Source organism: Mesoplodon mirus (genome assembly GCF_964341445.2).
Source record: "Mesoplodon mirus genome assembly, chromosome: 12".
Classification (NCBI taxonomy): Eukaryota; Metazoa; Chordata; class Mammalia; order Artiodactyla; family Ziphiidae; genus Mesoplodon; species Mesoplodon mirus.
The window spans coordinates 67322400-67344993 of record NC_138988.1 but is presented as its reverse complement, the minus strand read 5'-3'; the positions used below and the strand labels follow the sequence as shown (position 1 = coordinate 67344993).

The following is a 22594-nucleotide window of genomic DNA, read 5'->3' as shown; positions in this document are numbered from 1 at the left end:
CTCAACCACTGCGCCACCAGGGAGGCCCCCCTAACTTATTTTTTATTTCATGATATTAATACGATGTACCATTAAAAATTTGTACTTTATTGCATGTCTAAGAAATAATTTTAAATGCATGAAAGAAAACCAGTGTGACAACTTATATTTATTTAAAATAATCCCTGTGGATTGCTTTGCTTTTATAATTAAACTTTTTTTTTTTAAGTAGAAATATAACGCTATGGGAGAAAGAAATAGGGAGATGAATTCTTCTTGGGTTTGAGAAGGTGTGTGGCTTGGAAGGACTTGGCAGAGGACTTGATCAGGAGACTTGGGGGATAGCATGCTGTGGTCAGACTGAGCAGAAGAGGCCAAGGGCAGTTGAGGCAATGGCATACACTGGGGAGCCTCTGGAGAAGAGTTTGGGGCTATGGTGCAGGGATTTGGAGTGTACTGAATGATTGATTTTTCTGGCAGAAAATCAGAGAGCATAGAACAATGTTTCTGGAGTCGTTCTGTGAGTAACTTTGGAAGTGGGTGTGTCTCTGGAGAGAGGGTTAAGTGTTTATTATTTCTAGGGTCTCTGGCCCACTCTTCCTTCCTCAGAGCATTCTCTGCTTTTTGGAGAAAGCCCCTCTTGGAGAGGAAGAAGAGCCCACTTACCACCCCAGAAACCAAATGGGCGGATGTGCTAGCTCCCTTCTCTGATGGGCCTGTGTGGGTACAGGATTCGGACTCCACTAGTTGGCTGCTCAGTGCTTGGAGGCTGGGTTCTGAGGAGGCTGCTGGAGGGCGAGTGGAGGGCAATGGCTATATGCTGACCAGATGTCTGTGTTGTAGACCCAGGCTGTGCCTCTTGCTGCCAGCCCTGGAGTGCCCGTGGTATGGGCCCATCTTCCAAGCCTGGCCCTATAGTCCTTGCCACTCCAATTTTCTGAGCCTTTGATGTTTCTTCCACTACATTCTTTTTGGCTACAGACAGCCAGACTTGGTTTCTGTTCTAGCAACCCAAGAACCCTGTCTAATATACCCCCTGGGTCATTTTTTAAGGTAACCTCCTTACTAATCCAGTGTACCAGACAGATGTCTGTGTCTTGAGTCAGAATTTTCATTTATTTATTTTTCTGGGAGAGCTTTTTCATTTTATTTATGGAGCAGACTTTAACATTCCCCCCTCCCTTTTTTGTGGTAAAAATTTTTTCATGCTAAAGTTTGTAAAATTTATTTTAAGTGGCCAAAAAATAATCCAGTCAAATTAGAGCAAATGTAACTAACACTGACCTGAACTGATATTTTTATGAAATGCTTACCAGCATCATACCCTCCTACCCTTGATGCTTATGGTTTCTTTTTTTAGAGTTGACCTATAGAATATTTGAGAATGTGTGAATTTTTAATATTTTAAACCTTATGGGTGTCAAGGTCCAGATAAAAAAATGAATTTTAAAAATGCAAGCTTATGAAAACTGTAGGATGCTTCTTTTTTATTTTTTAATATATTTATTTATTTATTTATTTATTTATGGCTGCGTTGGGTCTTCGTTGCTGTGCACGGGCTTTCTCTAGCTGCAGTGAGCTGGGGCTATTCTTTGTTGTGGTGTGCGGGCTTCTCATTGCCGTGGCTTCTCTTGTGGAGCACGGGCTCTAAGGCGCACGGGCTTCAGTAGTTGTGGCACGTGGGCTCAGTAGTTGTAGGTCGTGGGCTCTAGAGTACAGGCTCAGTAGTTGTGGCACACGGGCCCAGTTGCTTCGCAGCATGTGGGATCTTCCTGGACCAGGGCTCAAACCCGTGTCCCCTGCATTGGCAGGAGGATTCTTAACCACTGCGCCACCAGGGAAGCCCTGTAGGATTCTTCTTAAAATGCACATTGTAACCAAGTTCTATCTTGGCTAACAAGAATTTATTGAGTCCTCACTTTATACAAAGCACTATTCTAGGTGCAGTGATGATTTTTAAAACTGTGGACATGTTCCCTAGTCTCCAGGAAGATGCTTTTCTAAACTGATGAATTAAATTTCCTTTAGCCATTTCAGTACAGTTGAACACTTGGCTACTGTGGGTCTTGTGTGGGGTCAGATAGAAAAATTGAAAAGGCAAGACTTAACAGTACATGGAGCAAATAGAAAAAAATGTAGGGAATTCCCTGGTGGTCCAGTGGTTAGGACTTGGCGCTTTCACTGCTGGGGCCCAGGTTCAATCCCTGGTTGGGGAACTAAGATCCCACAAGCTGCGAGGTACCTCCAAAAAACAAAACAAAAAAAGCTGTGTTTTGGAGGTGCATCAGGTTGGAGGCAAAATACTGAAAGAGTCAATCTTGGGCTTTAAGAAATGGATGGAATTTAGATAGATAGGAAGGAGGGGAAAGGGTATGTTAGGAGAAGGGGGCTCACTATGATTGGGGTTGGGAATGAGCTGGTTGCGCGCTCGAGACTGAGCGCCTGAGCCTGGGGTGGGGATAGTGGTGTGGCAGGGTGAAGGGGGAGGTTTATGGTGTAGAACCTTGATTTCAGAGGATGAGGACTTTGGTTTGATCCCACAGTGGGGAACCATAATTGTCCTTCAAAGGGTTGTTGTGGAAAGGCTCGAGATTGGAATGTAGGATAAACGCTGGGCTTTTCACCACAAGGAACGGTTGGGAGAATGCTACTCTGTGCTAGAATTGAGAGCCATGGCAGCAGGGGAATGAAGTGAAGGACTGAATGAAGTAGGAGGAGTTGCAATCAAAGGAATGGACAGATTTAGTGAAGGGATGGTATGTTAAAGATGAAGGGGGTTTTGTTTTTGTTTTTAATGTTTATTTATTTATTTATTTATTATTGGCTGTGTCGGGTCCTAGCTGCGGCATGCGGGATCCTTTGCTGTGGTGTGCGGGCTCCAGAGCGTGCAGGCTCTCTGGTTGTGGCGCACGGTCTTAGTAGTTGAGGCAAGTGGGCTTAGTTGCCCCGTGGCATGTGGGATCCTAGTTCCCCGATCGGGGATCGCACCTGTGTCCCCTGCATTGGAAGGCAGACTCTCAACCACTGGACCACCAGGGAAGTCCCTGAAGGGGGTTTTGGTTAAATATGACTTTAAAATTTTGATCCTGGGTGACAGGAAAAATGGAAATTTAGAAGAGAGGTTGGTTTTGGAGAGAAGATGAGACTTTGGTTTTTGTCATGTCAAATTGGAAGTAATGCAGTGAACTGATGTTGTAGGATTAGAGGAGCGAGAAGTCAAGACTATGGGTAGAGAGTTGAGTGTCAGGGACTTAGATGGGTAGAATGGAGAGTCAGCATAAGAGAAAGTGCACAAAGAGAAAAGCTGAGGGCAGGGCCTGAGCTTGGGGCCCCATAGCAGCCAGAGAGGGAGGAGAACATTTCAGAAGGGAATGGTGGGCGATAGTGTCAGACCTAGAGCAGTCAAATAGTGTGAACGCGAGATGGAATAATGGAATGAACGACGGCTATCGAAAGCTGTTCCAGTAAAATGGTAAGATGGACTCATAGATTTGGGTTGATTAGGACAGGTTTTAGGAAGGAAATGCACTTTCTACTGAGACTGGAGGGTGGATAAAAGAAAAAAACCTAGGGACCTCCCTGGTGGTTCAGTGGCTAAGACTCTGGACTCCCAATGCAGGGGGCCTGGGTTTGATCCCTGGTCAGGGAACTAGATGCCGCATGCTGCAATTAAGAGTTTGCATGCTGCAACTAAAGATCCCTCATGCTGCAACTAAAGATCCTCCACTCAGCAACAAAGATCCCATGTGCCTCAACTAAAAAGACCCAGTGCGGCCAAATAAATAAAGGAAAAGAAAAAGAAAAGAAAAGGAAAAAAACCTAGAGCCTGAATTATACTGATGTGAAGTTGAGAAAACTCCTTCCAGATGACCCCATCCTTCTGAGAAAGAGAAGTGAAGTATATTTGCTGGAAGTGGTCTGGTGATAGGAATTTGAGAGGCAAGAAGTCTGGCAGAGTTGCAGTGGTTTGGTAGGGATTGAAATGATAGTTTCTAAGGTTGGGGGTTGAATGGTATGTATCCTCACAAACAGTTGTGGGCCTACTGTGTATAGAGCACCATGGAGGATAAACTAAGAGCAGGAGAGACACTTGTAGAACTCTGGTAACTTATAATCTGTTGGGCTCAAAAGAGGATAGAATTGATGGTGTTTACGTTTTGTTTATTTCCTTATCCCTTTTCACGTAGGAGCTGGAGAGGGGAAGGGGAACAGTGGAGATGTTCCAAGGTCTGGGACTGATTTGGGAGTATCGTGTAAGATCAGAAGAGTGGGAAGCTGAGAGTCAGGTTTTTCATCTGTGAAATGGGAATAAATCGTGCCTAATTCCTATAGTTGCTATGAAACCTGAGTGAAGAAAGATAGATAAAGTGCCTCCCGGTCCATCTTGAGCACTCAGGAATTGTTAGCCATTGTTACTAAGGCCGGAATCACTGAAGAAATCACAATGGTCAACAGATAGTTGTAAGTATTGTAAGAAAACCCTTTCCAGAAGGCTTTAGGCTACAGAGGAGTGACTAGTGCTGAATTGGGAAGTTGGAAACAGTGGGGAAAAAAGTAAATCTGGGAATTGAAGGGTGAGTAGAAGTTTGCTGTCATTACATTAATGCAAATTGTGCAGGCATAAAAAAAGTCAGATCCTGATCATAACAGCCTAACACAGCTGCACAAAGATAGACTTCGGTGTGGACTGTGATCCAAAAATATAGGAACTGGGAAAGAAAGGACTTAATGCATAAATGGAGCTGTGTCGGTTTACTCTGAAAGGGCTTTATATGGAAGAAGGTAGGACCTAAGTTTATAGAATCTTTAAATTTGTAAACATAGAAGTAACCTAAGATAAGGTCTGTCTAGCCACTTCAGGGAGATAAGGGACCTGAAACCAGAAGGGTGTTCATACCCGTCTACTGTGATATTTCTGGTAAAATAATGTACAGAGGTAGAAAGAATACAAATTTCTTTTGACAGATCCACAAAAGGAGTTAAATGAGTGGAATGGAGAAATTTGAATAAAAATATGTTTCTAAAACTGACTCACCACACCAGCATTCAAAACAAAACACAACAAAGCAGGTGGAATGAGAGGCTGTGATACAATTATAGGAGCATAATCTGTACCAACTTCAGCAGCATCTGTTGCTCATTGTCACCCTTAGCTGCAGCTGATCATGCATCCCGGAGGTAGCACGTGTGTATTGTGGGAAGAAGTTGAATTTATCAGAAACATGGATTTTTTGGGCAGATTTTGAATACCAAAGCCAAATATTTTTGAAGCAGTTTTATTAGTTTTCTTCCATTATAAAGATAGTTCACACTCACTATAGCAAATGTGGGAAAAACACCCCCTCTTTCGAGCCCACTAGATTATAAATTACCAGAGTTCTAATGTCTCTCATAGTTTATCCTCCATGGTACCTACATGGTGCTCTTCACATAGTAGGCCCACAATTGTTGTGCGGATAAATAGCATTCAACCTCCAAATAATTTCTTCTAAAACATAAGGAGGAAATTCTTTTCTTTAATCATTATGGTTTTTAGTTTTTATAACATTGTGATTTATTTAAATACAATTTTATAATCTTGTTTTTTCCTGTATAATAAGCATTTTTTATAATCTGAACTCTGCATACACATTTTAATGTTTATGTACCCATTGAGTGGATGAAAAATTTACTTAAATGTTCCACTCTTGTTGTAAATGACATTGTTAAATCACAAAAGAAGATAATATTTGGCAACCGTAATAATCATTGGCTTATCTTTCTCCAGTCTCATGAAGTACACATTTTTTGGAATATGGCAACCAACCATCTTAAAGAATTACCACCCTCCGTTTACCACCCTCTTCCCCTAGTGCTCATTAATAAGAAGCAAATGTGAGATTAGTGAAAAGAGTGGTGGTATTTTACAGGTTTTACAAACCTCTTTAGTGTCTGAATTAATTGAAGATAGCTGGGTTTTCATTACTGCATTCAGAATCTTTCAATATAAGTATCTAAAGAAAATTGAGTCTCACACAGAGTATGTAGTGAGTTATTTTGCAGAATGTTCCTTAACTTGTGTCTAATTGTGGTTTCTCATGATTAGATTGAGGTCATGCATTTTTGGCAATAATATCACAGAAGTGATGTGCCCTTGTGATTGCATCAAAGGGTACATGATGGGGACTTCCCAGGTGGCGCAGTGGTTAAGAATCCACCTGCCAATGTAGGGGACATGCATTCGATCCCTGGTCTGGGAAGATCCCACATGCTGCAGAGCAACTAAGCCAGTGCGCCACAAGTGCTGAGCCCACAGGCCACAACTACTGAAGCCCACGTGCCTAGAGCCCGTGCTCTGCAACAAGAGAGGCCACTGCAAGGAAAAGCCCGTTCACCGCAACGAAGAGTAGCCCCTACTCGCCGCAACTAGAGAAAGTCAGTGTGCAGCAATGAAGACCCAACACAGCCCAAAATAAATAAATCAATAAAAATAAATCAATAAAAAACAAAACCACCATTAAAAAAAAAGGGTACATGATGTCAGTGTGTCTCATTACTGGTGATATTAACCTTGATTGCTTGGTTAAGGTGAGGTCTTTCTGGTTTCTGCACTGTAACATGTTTTTTCTTGTGATGAGAACTTTTAAGATTTACTCTCTTAGAAACTTTCACATATATAATACAATATTGTTAACTATAGTTACCATCCTGTACATTACATCCCTAGAACTTATTGATATTTCTCTTAAAACTGAAAGTTTGGGGAGTTCCCTGGTGGCCTAGTGGTTAGCCACCTAGTTCCCTGGTAGCTTTCACTGCTGTGGTCTGGGTTCAATCCCTGGTTGGTGAACCGAGATCCCACAAGCCATGCGGCGTGGCCAAAAACCCCCCCAAAGTCTGAAAGTTTGTACCTATTGACCATGGGCACACCACCCCACCCCCACCTTTGTCAGCCACCAATCTGTTCTCTGTTTTTACAAGTTCAGTTTTTTTAGATTTCACCTATAAGCGAGATCATACAGTATTTGTCTCTCTCTGTCTGACTTATTTCAGGAAGCATAATTCCCTGAGGTTCCATCAGTGTTATAAAGAGCAGGGTTTCCTTTTAATGGCTGAATAATATTCCGTTGTGTGTGTGTGTGGGGGGATGTATCACATTTTCTTTTCTCGTTCATCCATTCATGGACTCTTAGTTTGTTTCTTTGTCTTGGCCATTGTAAATAATGCTGCATTGAACATGGGTGTGCAGATATCTTTCAAGATAGTGATTTTGTTTGCTTGGGATATATACCCAGAAATGAGATTGTTGGATCATATGGTAGTTCTAGTTTTAATTTTTTGAGGAACCTCCATACTGTTTTCCATAGTGGCTAAACCAATTTACATTCCCACCAGCAGTGCACAAAGTTCCCTTTTCTCCACATCCAGTACTTGTTATCTCTTGTCTTTTTAATGACAGCCATTCTTACAGGTCTGAACTGATATCTCATTGTGGTTTTGACTTGCATTTCCCTGATAATTAGTGATTAGTGATGTTTTCTTGATGATTAGCACCTTTTCACATACCTGTTGGCCATTTGGATGTCATCTTGAAAAAAATGTTTATTTAGTTCCTCTTCTTGTTTTTAACATCAGATCTTTTATTGCTATTGAGTTTTATGACTTCTTTATATATTTTGGATATTACCCCTTATCAGATATATGATTTTTTAAAAATATTTATTTATTTGGCTGCACTGGGTCTTAGTTGTTGCACGTGGGACCTAGTTCCCTGACCAGGGATTGAAACTGGGCCCCCTGCATTGGGAGCATGGAGTCTTAACCATTGGACCCCCAGGGAAGTCCCCAGATATATGATTTACAAGTATTTTCTCCCATTGAATAGATCACCTTTTCATTTTGTTGATGATTTCTTTTGCTGTGCAGAAGCTTTTTAGTTTGAATCCCATTTGTTTATTTTTGCATTTGTTGCCTTTGCTTTTGGTATCGAATCTAAAAAATCATCACTAAGATCAATGCCAAGGAGCTACCCCCTATGTTTTCTTCTAGGAGTTTTATGGTTTCAGATCTTATGTTCAAATCTTTAATCCATTTTGAGTTGATTTTTATGTAGGGGGTAAGATGGTAGCCCAGTTTTATTCTTTTGCATGTGGCTGTCCAGTTTTCTCAACACCGTTTATTGAAGAGACTATCCTTACCCCATTGTATATTCTTGGCTCCTTTGTCATTAATTGGCCATAAATGCAGGGGTTTATTTCTGTACTTTGTATTCTTTCCTGTTGATCTGTGTCTGTTTTGATGCCAGTACCATATTCTTTTGATTACTATAGCTTTGTAATATAGTTTGAAATTGGAAGCATGATGCCTCCAGCTTTGTTCTTCTTTCTCAAGATTGCTTTGGCTATTTGGAGTCTTTTGTGGTTTCATACACATTTTAGGATTGTTGTTTTCTATTGCTGTGAAAAGTGCCATTGGAATTTTAATAGGCATTGCATTGAATCTGTAGATTGCTTTGGGTTATATGGACATTTTAACAATATTCTTCTAATCCTTGAGCATGGAATAACTGTCCATTTATTTGGGTCTTCTTCAGTTTCTTTCTTCTTTTTTTTTTTTGGCTGCGTTGGTTCTTCGTTGCTGCACTCAGGCTTTCTCTAGTTGTGGTGAGTGGGGGCTAGTTTTTGTTGCGGTGTGCAGGCTTCTCATTGCAGTGGCTTCTCTTGTTGCAGAGCACGGGTTCTAGGCGTGTGGGCTTCAGTAGTTGTGGCACACAGACTCAGTAGTTGTGGCTCATGGGCTTTAGAGCACAGGCTCAGTAGTTGTGCATGGGCTTAGTTGCTCCATGGCATGTGGGATCTTCCTGGACTAGGGCTCAAACCCATATTCCCTGCATCAGCAGGTGGATTCTTAACCACCGTGCCACCGGAGAAGCCCTTCTTCAGTTTCTTATAGTTTTCATCTCCTTAGTTAAATTATTCCTAGGTATTTTATTCTTTTTGATGCAATTATAAATGGGATTTTTTTCTTAATTTCTCTTTCTGATAGTTCATTGTTAGTGTATAGAAATGCAACTGATTTTTATATATTGATTTTGGACCCTACAACTTTACTCAATTTGTTTAACTTTGGTGGATAGAGTGTTCTGTAAGGTCATGTCATCTGCAAATAGTGACAGTTTTTCTTCTTCCTTTCCGACTTGGATGCTTTTTATTTCTTTTTCTTGCCTAGTTGCTCTGGCTAGGATTTCCAGTACTATGTTGAAAATAAGTGGTGAGAGTAGGCATCCTTGTCTTGTTTCTGATCTTAAAAGAAAAGCTTTCAGTTTTTTGGCCTTCAGTATGATGTTATCTGTGAGTTTGTCATATATGGCCTTTATTATGTTGAGGTATGTTTCCTCTATACCCACTTCGTTGAGCGTTTTTTGTTTTGTTTTGTTTTGTTTTTTTTGCAGTACGCGGGCCTCTCACTGTTGTGGCCTCTGACGTTGCGGAGCACAGGCTCCGGACGCACAGGTTCAGCGGCCATGGCTCACGGGCCCAACTGCTCCGCGGCATGTGGGATCTTCCCGGACCGGGGCACAAACTCGTGTCCCCTGCATCGGCAAAAAAAAACAAACAAAAAAAAAAAACTCTGCCTTCCAGTGTAGGGGGTGCAGGTTCAATCCCTGGGCAGGGAGCTAAGATCCCACATGCCTTGGGGCTGAAAAACATAAAACAGTAGCAATATTGTAACAAATTCAATAAAGACTTTTAAAATGGTCCACATCAAAAAATCTAAAATAAATAGCAGTAATTGCTGTTTTTTAAAAAAAACAAACTTTGAATGGGTTTTCCCTGGTTGCACAATGGTTAAGAATCCACCTGCCAACGCAGGGGACACGGGTTCGAGCCCTGGTCTGGGAAGATCCTACATTCTGCGGAGCAGCTAAGCCCGTGCGCCACAACTACTGAGCCTGAGCTCTAGAGCCCACAAGCCACAGCTACTGAAGCCTGTGCACCTAGAGCCCGTGCTCACAACAAGAGAAGCCACAACAATGAGAAGCCCTTGCACCACAGTGAAGAGTAACCCCCACTCGCCGCAGCTAGAGAAACCCTGTGCGCAGCAACAAAGACCCAACACAGCAATAAATAAATAAATACATACATACATACATATGAACATACATACATACATACCAAAACAAAAAAAGCTTTGAAATGATTAGTCTCAGAATGGTACCTCAATAATAATATTAGAAAATGTCATTTATAAGACACAATAAGGTAAATAATTAACATCATCAAGCCATCATATTTTTGTTTCTTATTTCAGTTTCATCCAGTTTTCTTGGCATAGACTCCTCTTTCATGAATCAGACAACTCCCTGCTATGGTCAGTTTCATCTTTTTCATCATCTTTAGACGTGGATGGTACAGCTGTGGTTTGAGAAATCGTGTCTTCTAACCTTCCTTTTTTAAGGAAACAATTCATTTTTAAATCTAAAAAGTTATTATAGACACATTTTCTTTTATTTGGGAATAAAATGTTGTTACAGGCATAAAATGTTAAAATAGTAGTTTTAGATAAAATTTTTAAATTTAGAAAAGTTTAAAAAATTTAAAAACATTATTGCAAAATAAAACAACAAAATGTACTGCTTGTGTTTTTGTGTAGGCATAAGCAAAGCTTCAGAATTGAAGTTATCGATATGTATGTTAGACAATATTCAGTTTATAGGAATAGCATGTGTAATTGATGGTAGCTGGTAAGAGTGCAGAACTGAGATGAAACTGAGTTAATCTCTGAAAAACATATTTGTACCCTAAACCTGTTATCTTAGAAAATTCCAGGTAACACAAGACTATACAAGCACACATTCCATTAGTTGTCAGAGTGATGGCATCATTGCTATCATGTAGCCTCTGGAAAACTCCACTGTATACACCTGAGAGAATAAGAGTGGAAAAGGCAGGTAACATTTTAGTATTAATATGAAAATAGTACTGGCCCCTCAGAGGCCTGTGGCCCTTCAGGAGTCTTTGAGAACTGCTGCACTAAGTGACTGTAACTGTAGCCGGATGTGAAACTCTGATGGGAGGAAGGGCATTGTTATTAGTCAAGTGCTTTTTTGCCCGGTACTGTGTTAGGAGCTTTATAAGATATAATCTCATTTAATCAAAGTCTTTGTAAGGACTTTGGCAGTGAAATATGAGGATGTGGATCTGGAGTGAGATGGGGAGTCATTAGAGGGTTTTGAGCAGAAGAAGGATATGATCTGAGTTTAAAAGGGGTTTCCCTTCTTTCTGTGTTGAGAATAGCCTATGTCAGCAAAGGGGCAATGATGGGAGCAGGGAGACCAGTTAGGGAGCTGCTACTTTAATCAAAGTAAGAGCTAAGGATTGCTTAGATCAGGATGCTGGCAGAGGAGGTGGTATGAGGTCACAATTGGATTATATTTGAAGGTGAGATTTTGTTAATTGGTTGAGTGTGAAATGTGAGTTGGGTCAAGGATGGCCCTAAGGTTTTTGACCAGAGTAACTGGAAGGGTGGAGCTGCCATTTCCTGAGATGGAGAAGACTACTGAAGGAGCAGGTTTGGGATGGGGAGAAGATCAGCTATACATAGAAATTGGTGTTCAGGGGAGAAGTATGGGTTAGAGATATAAATTTGGAAGTTGTCAGCCTATCAGTGGTATTTTAAGTCACAAGCCTGGACAAGATCACAAAGAGAGTGTAGGTATAGAAGAGAAGACAACTTGAGGACCAAGTCCCTCAGCGCTGCATGATTTAGAGGCAAGAAGTTAAGGAAAGAGTAGCACGCAAGGGAGCAACAAAACCAGAAGAGTATGTGTCCTGGAAACCAAGGAAAGATTGATTCAACGCAGAGTGAATGTCACCATGACAAGGCTACTGATGCGTCAAGTGGGATGAAGATTGAGAGTTGACCATTGGAGGTAATTAATTGGTGACCTTGATAAGGGAATGAAATTCTGTTTGTGGTGGGTTCAGGAGAGAGTGGTAAAGGAGAATATACATCGGTTATTATAGACAATTTTATTGAATAATTTTGCTATAAAGAGGAGCAGTAGATAGACGGGGGATGTAGAGCCGAGTGGGTTTTGTTTTTTCTTAAGGGAGAAATTAAAGCATGTTTTATGATGATGGAAATGATTTGATCTGGGAGAAAGGTAAAATGTTATGATGCAGAAGCGGGGGGGAGAATTGTTGGAGCAATGTCCTGAAGTAGGGCAGAGAGAAGATCTAATGCACAGATGGAGGGGTTGATTTTCACCTGGAGCGCAGATAGTGCCTCTGTAGTACCAGAAGGAGAGGCAGGGTATGTGGGCATGGATGCAGGTAGGTAGGTGAATGTAGAGATGGAACATGTGGGTGTTCTATATTCTCAGCAAAACAAAAACCAAGAGATTGAGGGTGGGGCAATTAAGGGTAATACGCAACGTCAAATACAGCTGTGAAAATGGCAAAGAAGCTGCAAAAGGACAGTCTGGGGTAATGTAATATAGCAACAAATTAGTCTACTTGTGAGTTTCACATCTGGTTATCTCAAGTGAATTCTAGGATTAACCATTACAGAGCTTCCCATTTTGGTTCAAGATTCTCACTAAATGAGGTATACTTAAATTTCTTTTTTTTTTTAATTTATTTAATTTATTTTATTTTTGGCTGTGTTGGGTCTTCGCTGTGGTGCGCAGGCTTCTCATTGCAGTGGCTTCTCGTTGTGGAGCACAGGCTCTAGGCGCACAGACTTCAGTAGTTGTGGCTCGTGGGCTCAGTAGTTGTGGCTCGTGGGCTCTAGATGCAGGCTCAGTAGTTGTGGCTCTCAGGCTCTAGAGTGCAGGCTCAGTAGTTGTGGTACACGGGGCTTAGTTGCTCCACAGCATGTGGGATCTTCCCGGACCAGGGCTTCAACCCATGTCCCCTGCATTGGCAGGCGGATTCTTATCCACTGTGCCACCTGGGAAGCCCTTAAATTTCTTTAAGTTTATTTAAATTTATAACATCTTATCCTCCATGTCAAGGAATATTTTTAAGTGTACTGCCTGATGAGGGTGTGATGTTTTATATGTGCTCCAATGATTAGCTTTCACAGTCATGTTTTACCCTAGAATCATCCTTGTTTTAATGGTCATAACTTACAGTTTTTTTATAGGTAATGTATAAAAATATTAGAAGAATTTATTAACAGGAAATCAAAAGGGTAAAAACAGTTGATTACATCAGGTCTGTTTTATATGCTAATAACACTAATGAAAACAGCAACCATCAGTTGTATAAAACGTGTTTATTAACTTTTTAAAAAATATTTAAATATTTATTTATTTATTTGGCTGCGCTGGGTCTTAGTTGCGGCATGCGGGATCTTCGTTGCTGTGTGCGAGATCTTCGTTGGCGGCACGCGGGATCTTTAGTTGCAGGATGCGGGGTCTAGTTCCCTGACCAGGGATCAAACCCGGGCTCCCAGTGCGCAGAGTCTTAATCACTGGACCACCAGGGAAGTCCCTAAATGTGTTTATGAACTTTGATATAAAACGCAGATCTGTAAAACCTGTGGCCAAATGATTTCTCTTTTTTTTTGGCCATGCCCCACAGCTTGCAGGATCTCAGTACCTGACCAGGGATCGAACCCGGGCCACGGCAGTGAAAGCGCCAAATACTAACCACTAGACCACCGGGAACTCCCCCAAATGATTCCTAATGAAGGAAGAAATGCAAACAGATTCATAACTCACATTTTTGTCAAGTCATCCATTCCTAGAACTGTTTAAGGACTTCGCCTAATCAATGATTTTTTTATGCATTTGAAAGTATATTGCTTAATATTTACTCTTTTGAATGAAATCCAAATTTATGTTCATTATTAAAGTATATAATCAAAGTCAAAGCCTTTAAACAGTTAACTTTAGGAGAAGCAGCAAAATAAAACAAACAAAAACCAGTGCTGCCTCTTCCATGCTTTTGCAGTTCTTTCTTTGCTCTTGATCCTTAGCATGTCATATATCATCATGGTTTTTTTGTGTTTACAAATGATGTTGTAGACTGGTGTTATTTCATATGTAAGTTTGAAAAGACAATACATAGGTGATTACCCCTTTTCTCTTATTTGGAGAGAATTTTACTGTCTGGCTGAGACCAGGATTTATGGATCTCGTCTTGGTTGGTGTCACCTCTTAAAGGTAGTACAGTGACCATGCTAGGAAAGAGCTGGCTATCCCTGCTGAAGTGATCAGGCTGATCAGCTTACTGTTGCAGTTGTTTCCCTGCCTGCCCCAGCTGTTACATTGTTGTAGGTTGAGTTCTAGGGTCCTTATTAACCTGTTTCTTTTGCATTCTGGATTGATGATCTAGGAGCTTCTTGATAAAGATAATTATCTTGGTTGTGCTCAGGAAGATCACAGCCCTTTCTGCAGAATGGGCACTGTATTTTGGACTGAATAATTCTGAAGCTGGCTGGGGTTAAAGCTCAGACTTTACAGAAAGAGAAAAACAAATATTGTATATTAACACATATATGTAGAATCTGAAAAAATTGGTATAGACGATCTTATTTACAAAGCAGAAATAGAGACACAGATGTAGAGAACAAACATATGGATACCAAGGGGGTAAGGGGAGGGTGGGATGAATTGGGAGACTGGGATTGACATATATACACTATTGATACTAGGTATAGAATAGATAACTAATGAGAACTACTGTATAGCACAGGGAAGTCTACTCAGTGCTCTGTAGTGACCTAAATGAGAGGGAAATCCAAAAAAGAGGGGATATAGGGACTTCCCTAGTGGTGCATTGGTTAAGAATCCACCTGCCAATGCAGGGGTCATGGGTTTGAGCCCTGGTCCAGGAAGATCCCACATGCCGTGGAGCAACTAAGCCCATGCACCACAACTACTGACCCTGTGCGCTAGAGCCCGTGAGCCACAACTACTGAAGCCCGCGTGCCTAGAGCCCTTTCTCTGCAACAAGAGAAGCCACCGCAATGAGAAGCCCGCGCACCGCAACAAAGAGTAGCCCCTGCTCACCACAACTAGAGAAAGCCCGCATGCAGCAACAAAGACCCAATGCAGCCAAAAATAAATAAAATAAAATAATTTAAAAAAAACAAGAGGGAAAAAAATAAAATAAAAATAAAAAAACAAGAGGGGATATATGTATACGTATAGCTGATTCACTTTGCTGTACAGTATAAACTAACACAATATTGTAAAGCAACTATACTCCAATTTAAAAAAAAAAAAGTTCAGACTTTACCAGAAGAATCATGTGTACAGGCATAGCTTTCCCCTGGTTCCCTGGGACTTCAGAACTGGAAGCTGTCATCTAATTCCACCCATAGGCATTATGCTGACAGACAAAGAAATAGAAGACTGATTTTTAAAAAAAAAGTCTATACACATTTTAAGATATTGGCAGGCAAATTGTATTTATACAATGAATTTGACACCAAGTTCTCTACCAAAGAAAAATTAGCTCTGTGGAGTGATAGACATGAACAGCCTTCTCAAGGGCTCTGATACTTGAGGCTGGTGTAGACACACTGAATGGCTTACTTAAACATTTGGTCAGTGCCACCATGCATACAATTAATTGGCAGTACAGGATACCTAAGTCTTCTAGTAACTGCCAGAGGAAGAGCCACAGAAGAGGGATTACTTAATAAGTGGTCTGGTATATGTAAGCAGGTTACTCAACATCCAGTAAACACCAGAATGGGACTAATGATAGCAGGGGGAGTTAGTTAAATACAAGGGCAAACATCTAACACCAGTGACAATCAGCAAATAAACACTGTTATAGGCTATTAAGTCTTTCCTTAAAGATGGGCTACATCTGTCTAAAATTGAAATGCAGCCTTTCCTGCAGGTAGAGAATGATCTAGTTTTCAGAAGTTCTCCCCACTAGCCCTGGTTTTATAATTAGCAAATGATAAGGCAGTCTTAAGAACTCTCCTTTCCAGATAAAAAGATAATTTCTGTTAAACCTTTTTTATTTACTGAACTTGGCAAAAAAGTTTTTAAAAATCCATGAAGGTCTTTCAGTACCCTTATTCAGCTTTTGAGTAGATAGTCTTATTCTTATAATTTTCGTAATTATTTATTTAGCCGTGCCGTGCAGCATGCAGGATCTTAGTTCCCCGACCAGCGATTGAACCCATGCCCCCTGTAGTGGAAGCGCGGAGTCTTAACCACTGGACCGCCAGGCATGTCCTAGTAATTACTTAATTTATGAAGAATGGTTGCCCCAAAGAAATTCCTTAAGAGGAATTCTAAAATTTGCTTACTTTCCTGCTCTGGTGTTAGAGGCCAATTTTGTGTTCAAAAATATGATTTAAAAGTATAATGGGACCTCTTTTTTTTTTGTAAAGAACCTTCTTAATTCAGACTTATCTACCAGTAATAATGCCAGTTAGCAGTTTGAACAACATATTGTGGAGCTTTCTTGATTCACAGATACATATTTACATAGCATTAGAATGTTCCCTGGCAGCAGGGGAGGGCGGGGTGGGGGCGGGGGTCCTCCCTGTTTAGCCTTAACTGACAAGAGTGATTTTTAGTTAACACGGATTATTTTCATATGAACAAGTACTTGAGGGTGTTCACATTTTTTTTTTGACTCTACTGTTGATTTACTTCATAGGTCATAGATAGAATAAAAGTTAAATTTTTACTTGGCTCCTCAATTATAAATTTGGATTAATGATGTCTGAATTAATTCATGAAGCCTGTGCCACATTCTTCATGTGCTTTTTTGTCTAGAAGATATTTTGATAAATTTAGTCTCCTTGCTGGCCATTTATTTCTTAGGGTCTTAATGGCCCTGTAGTTCTAAGAAATATTGAATTAATGTTCAGGATGTCACTCTCTAGTTACATGAATTGTTACACTGAATGTTAACATGATAAAATAAAATCATTTAAATCAGATTTAGTTTCTAGCTTCTGTTTTATGCCTGTCTCCTAGAAGTTTTGATAAAATGAAAAGATAAGCCCTTTTAATGTCAGTTTACCACATGATACAAAGTAAATGGCCCTGTGATGATGCCTGGAGTATATTGCAGAAGGAGTGTTAGTGGTAATCACAAGGGAAGCAGAATGGAGCGAAGTCCTGGGGCCTCTGCTGAAGCATCCCTAATGGATATCTGCTTGCCAGCCATCTGGAGCAGGAACTGAAAGGAAGTTCCAGGGGGTCTGTCAGGGAATTTATCCCCAAGTGTCATCTAGTCCTTTGATGTTGATTTGGGTGAGGGAGGAGGAGAAGCAACTATGAAGAAGAGTGAGACAAGACCAGGGTGTGGATTTGTGTGGTTATTTTTGGTTGGTAATCATGATACTTCCATCACAGGAATGTTGAGTACTCCAATATCTCAAAGGAAAGACTCTCCAAAGGGAATAAATAAGAATGATTTCTCTGTAGCAACTTGAGGGAAACTGAGACCAAAATAACAAATAATTTTTTATAAATTTAGAATATGTTTTGTTATAAAAATCTGAAAGCGATTCCCTTGGTAGTCTTAGATAGTAATCATTCAACAACCACTTTTAAAGTGCTGGCTCTCTTCCAGGTCCTGTGCTAAATGCTTAGTATTCACTGATAAGCAAAAATATGGACTCCGCTCTTATGAAGTTTACAGTTAACCACATTCAGAAATATTTGCTCACAAAGTGAGGTGACATTGTCTAGGAAAAAGGAACATCAGTTAATGAGCACCATTTGACAAAAGACCTTGATATGGACATAGTGGGCAGGGGTGTCTCAGGGAGGCTGCTCTGATCTCTGACTAGGAGTTAATGAAGGCATTCCAGATAGAGGGAACAGCATGTGCAAACACTCTGTAGTAAGAAGGAGCGTAGAGCAGTTGAAGAATGAAATTAGGCCAGTGCTGCAGAGGTGCAGAGTACAAGCATGAAGTGAGGTAGGTGGGGCCAGACCATGGAATCCTTGTTAGCCATGGTCTTTCTTTGTTTTTTTGGTTGTTCATTATTTTTAAACTTTTTATTGTGGAAAATTTCAAACATATACAGAAGAGAGACACTCAGCGTACTTATCGTCTAGCTTTCATCAGTACTTGGTCAATCTTGTTTCATCTGTATTTTCACCCATCTGATTATAGTTGTGATTTTAAAAGTAATGGAAGGCATTTGAAGGGTTTTAATAAGAGCAGGGGTAGGTGGGAAACTTGACTTGATATTTGTTTTGAAAGATAATTTGGACTGCAGAGAGTGAGTAGACTGGAGCGGGGAGAGTACGTATATTGGGAGACGAGTTAGGCAGTCACTATAGTAGTTCTGTCCAGGTAAATGCCTTGAATCAGGTTAGTGGCAGAGGAGCTGAGAGAAGTGGACAGATTTCAGAGATGTAGAGAGGAAGATCCCAGACTTGGTAACAGGTCGGATATGAGAGGTGAAGGAGAGGGAGAAGTTGGCTCTGGTGACTCCTAGGTTTCTGACTTGAATCTAGGATGGCTGAAGGATCCTGAACTAGAAGGATGGTTGGTGGTATCACAGTGTGAAGACCAAGCACAGGAAGAAGGAAGGCAGCCAGTTTCACTGTCTTACCAACTCCTTAAACTTCAAATTCTGTGCCTTCCTCCAGGTTACATGACAGCATGGTTTCTCACACTGAGGCCAAAGAACTAAGCTGAATTGGAACTGTGCTCTCTTAACCCTCTTCAGAGCAAAGGATATGGTCATGTTTGGGTTCAAAGAACATCCTGAAGATGTCTTGTAGAATGGGGCCAGGAAGGCAGCAAAGCAAAGTCTGTCCTAATGGACAGGTGCAAGTAGTCAGAAACATTTTCTTTGGACTTTGAGTAACACTTGCCATGTTCTTTGAGGAGTCACCAATTCTTTAAAATAAACCAGAAAAAATGTAACACTTTCTAAATATTGTTTCAGGGTCTTATTCAACCATTTCCTTTCTTTTTAATCTTTCAGGTAATAGACTTATAATAAACTGCCTCTAGGAAATCTTGGCTTTGTCTCCAAGATTATGAGTATTACGTGTCTTAGCAGAGGCACTTGTGTTAGTCCTTTTAGGGAGAAGTCAGGATTAGTCTCCTGTCTCTGGAGTCTCTACCAGCTAGCTGCTTGTGCTGCTTACGGTTCCTGAGAAGACCCTCTTGGCCCCTGCCCAGCTCATGGCTAGCTGTAATCGTCTGTAGAAATTTTTTAAAAATCTCTTCACCATCCTGGGGTGGCATGTGATAAACGAATGATTTTAAGTAAAAGATGAATCACTTCAGATCAATTTATTGGTTTTTCTCAGAGAGGTCTTCCCTGGCTCTCTTTAACATAGCTCTCCAAGTCACACACTGTCACATCATGCTGTTCCATCTTCTTCCTAGCACCTATCACTGTCTAATATTACCATATTTCCCCTTTACATGACTCCCTCCCTTAACACTGAGTCCACGAGAGCAACACTCTCCTCTGTCTTGCTTACCAGTGTAGCCCAGTGCCTAGACAAGACAAATACACATTCCCAAGGGATAGTTTTTGAATGAATCGGTGAATGTCAATATATATTTCTACCTTTCTCATTCACATAGTTTAAAATAATCACATAAGAGAAGTGATTTATCAACAGGTAAATTGTTTGGTACTTAATGCATATTAAAACGCACAGTGAGATGTAGCTATGCATTATGGTTTACAAAATAGACGAAGTTGCTAACATGATGTTTGGAATTTTTACCATTAAACTACTAGTTTATTTCATTATTTTAGAATAATTTTATTTCTAACTGATGAAAAGCGAGAGATTTCAGGATGCTTTTTGCAAGTACAGTATCTTTCAGTATATAACATTGACGGTGTGAGTAACCTTTAATTCCCACTAGTAAAAAGTCAAGATGGAGATATTACTCATCATTATATTTTTTCTTTTGCTATTAGCTTTTGAAGTATGGGGACATATTCATGTCACATATAAATTTAGATCCGTTGAATGCAACTTACAGATCTCGTAGAAATAATTTTGAAAGAAATTTGCATAAATATATTTATGTTCCTTGTAAACTTACATTTTTATACTAGTGTTCCTTCTCTATCCTATATTCAACTATAATAGATTCAATGATCTATTATAGGTTGTGACATGATAATCATTTGTGTTGATAGGATCTCAAAGGATGGGTAGGATTTACATATTGATTTTTTTGTTTAGATTTAGACGCTGTCATCAATTTTGAAATTGTTGTTAGTAAAAATGCATGTTTAAAAATATAAGTTTTTTAAAAAAGCTTCTGCAGAAGGGAAACAACAGGTTAACTCTTATTGGAAATATTGAAAATGATGCAGGAGTCTTTTCAGTGCTAGAGAACAAAAGGCTTGAGCTTCCATGTGAGAGCAAAATCTTAGTTCATTTAAATTTAGTTACATTTGCAGTGACTGACAATAAGGACAACTTAAGAGCTATTACAATTTCCTATGCCAGTCTTGTTTTCTGACTTTTTACAATCATCTAAACATGTTTCTTGATGTCCAACAGAGGTAGATAAAAACAGTCTTTGTAATATAGTAATTTGACAGCAGTAGAAAATACCAGCAGAGAAATTTGTGACCTGAAACAAAGTGTGGTCAAGTTTAGTCTTACTTGAGAACTTAACTCAATCTGGTTAGTTAGCAAAATGGATTCCTTGTGTAGCTTCCCAAGGATGAAGCTAGGAACAGATATTGGGAGACAACCAGGAGTCTCTGCAACATTTCTCTTCTTCCTGCTTTCCCTAGGCTGCCACACCATCACCCCCACCCACAAATCAAGCATGGAGTGTAGAGGAAGTTCCTTTTGACTGGAGGCAGGGGTGCAGGGTGAGTAAAGGTGAATGGTGGGAGTGACATTTGTAACTGTCAAGATGGGTTACCAGGTTCCATCCAGCGCAGTGGCAGAATCAGTGCTGGGCTTTGACTACATGATTTTTTCCTTTGTGAGGATGCCTGTGGAGTAGGAATCATTTTTCTGGCATTTCAAGAGACTGATAGCTAGACTAATTTTGAACTGGACATGTGAAAGTTATAAATGTGCAATTACTAAAAATATGTGCTGATCAGAACTCTCACCTAGTCGTGTTTAATACATCTATTTTGGGCCCACTTCCCACTGCCAAGACTCCCTAATCTCCCACAACTGCTGAGTTTGCTACCTACCCTTAAATGACAAGCCTGCTTCCCTCCCTCCTTTTAATGGACTAGGATAAAAATTCAGTTATTTATCAATGCTGTGGGTGAATGAGGAGTTGTCTGCCCTTTGTGTTTTTATTTCCCTTTGCTTCTTTGTCACTTTTGCTAATATATTTTGCATAGCTACCTTCCTCTAGTGGAAGTGACTAAATGCCAGTACTCGTTAACTTGCAAAGGGACCCAAGTAACCCCTTATCCTTCTTGAGGTGAGTGTGTGGATCTGGAGGACTCCCAGGCTCTGCTGGCTTGGAACCGAAGGAATATTGGCACTCCTGCTAGTGTATAATACAGCCTCACAGATCATAAACCAGTTATAAACATCTGTTGGCTTTTGGTTACCCAGAAAAGTGGAGAGGAAGATGATATTGCTAGCTTTGAGTGTTGTGATTGTTACTGTATATGCTGAGCATGTTTTGCAAATTTAAACCACTTGCTGTAGAACTGAAGCTGCAACACGTGTTATTTGCCCCTTATTCAGCTGCAGACTCCCAGGACTCTCACGAGTGGTAGCTAATGGATAGTGCTACAGCCGTCAAGTGGAGTCGGGTGTGGAGGAAAGAACATGTTTTTTTGTTTGTTTTTTTAATTTTTAATTTTTTTTTAATTGGAGTAAAATTGCTTTACAATGTTGTGTTAGTTTCTGCTGTACAATGAAGTGAATCAGCTATACGTATACCTATATCCCCTCCCTCTTGGACCTCCACTCCCCGCCGCCATCTAGGTCATCACATAGCACTGAGCTGAGCTCCCTGTGCTATACAGCAGGTTCCCACTAGCTATCTCTTTTACACATGGCAGTGTATTTATGTCAAACCTAATCTCCCAGTTCGGCCCACCCTCCCCTTCCCCCGCTGTGTCTACACGTCTGTTCTCTACGTCTGCGTTTCTCTTCCTGTCCTACAAATAGGTTCATCTGTACCATTTTTCTAGATTCCACATATATGAGTTAATATACGATATTTGTTTTTCTCTTTCTGACTTACTTCACTCTGTATGACAGACTCTGGGTCCATCCACATCTCTACAAATGACCCAATTTCTTTCCTTTTTATGGCTGAGTAATATTCCATTGTATATATGTACCACATCTTCTTTATCCATTCATCTATCATTGGACATTTAAGTTGTTCCCATGTCCTGACTATTGTAAATAGTGCTGCAGTGAACACTGGGGTACATGTGTCCTTTTGAATTATGGTTTTCTCAGGGTATGTGCCCAGTAGTGGCATATACTATGGTCATATGCTAGTTCTATTTTTAGTTTATTAAGGAACCTCCATACTGCTCTCCATAGTGGCTGTATCAATTTACATTCCCACCAGCAGTGCAGGAGTGTTCCCTTTTCTCCACACCCTCTCCAGCATTTATTGTTTGTAGATTTTTTGATGATGGCCATTCTGACCTGTGTGAGGTGATACCTCATTGTAGTTTTGATTTGCATTTCTCTAATAATTAGTGA

General features: G+C 40.3%; 1 protein-coding gene across 2 annotated transcripts in view; it reads left to right on the top strand.

Annotated features, from left to right (window-relative positions):
- The window catches only part of LOC309813361 (diphosphoinositol polyphosphate phosphohydrolase 1), a 96801-nt gene that overhangs the window by 14897 nt on the left and 59310 nt on the right, over positions 1–22594 (top strand). Inside the window, exon 2 of one of the 2 annotated variants that reach the window (XM_082638186.1) lies at positions 20686–20766. The exons of the other annotated variant lie outside the window; for it this stretch is intronic. Within the exon in view, the coding sequence (XP_082494312.1) occupies positions 20686–20766 (81 nt within the window). The remainder of the gene's footprint in view (positions 1–20685; positions 20767–22594) is intronic. 2 annotated transcript variants of the gene reach the window in all.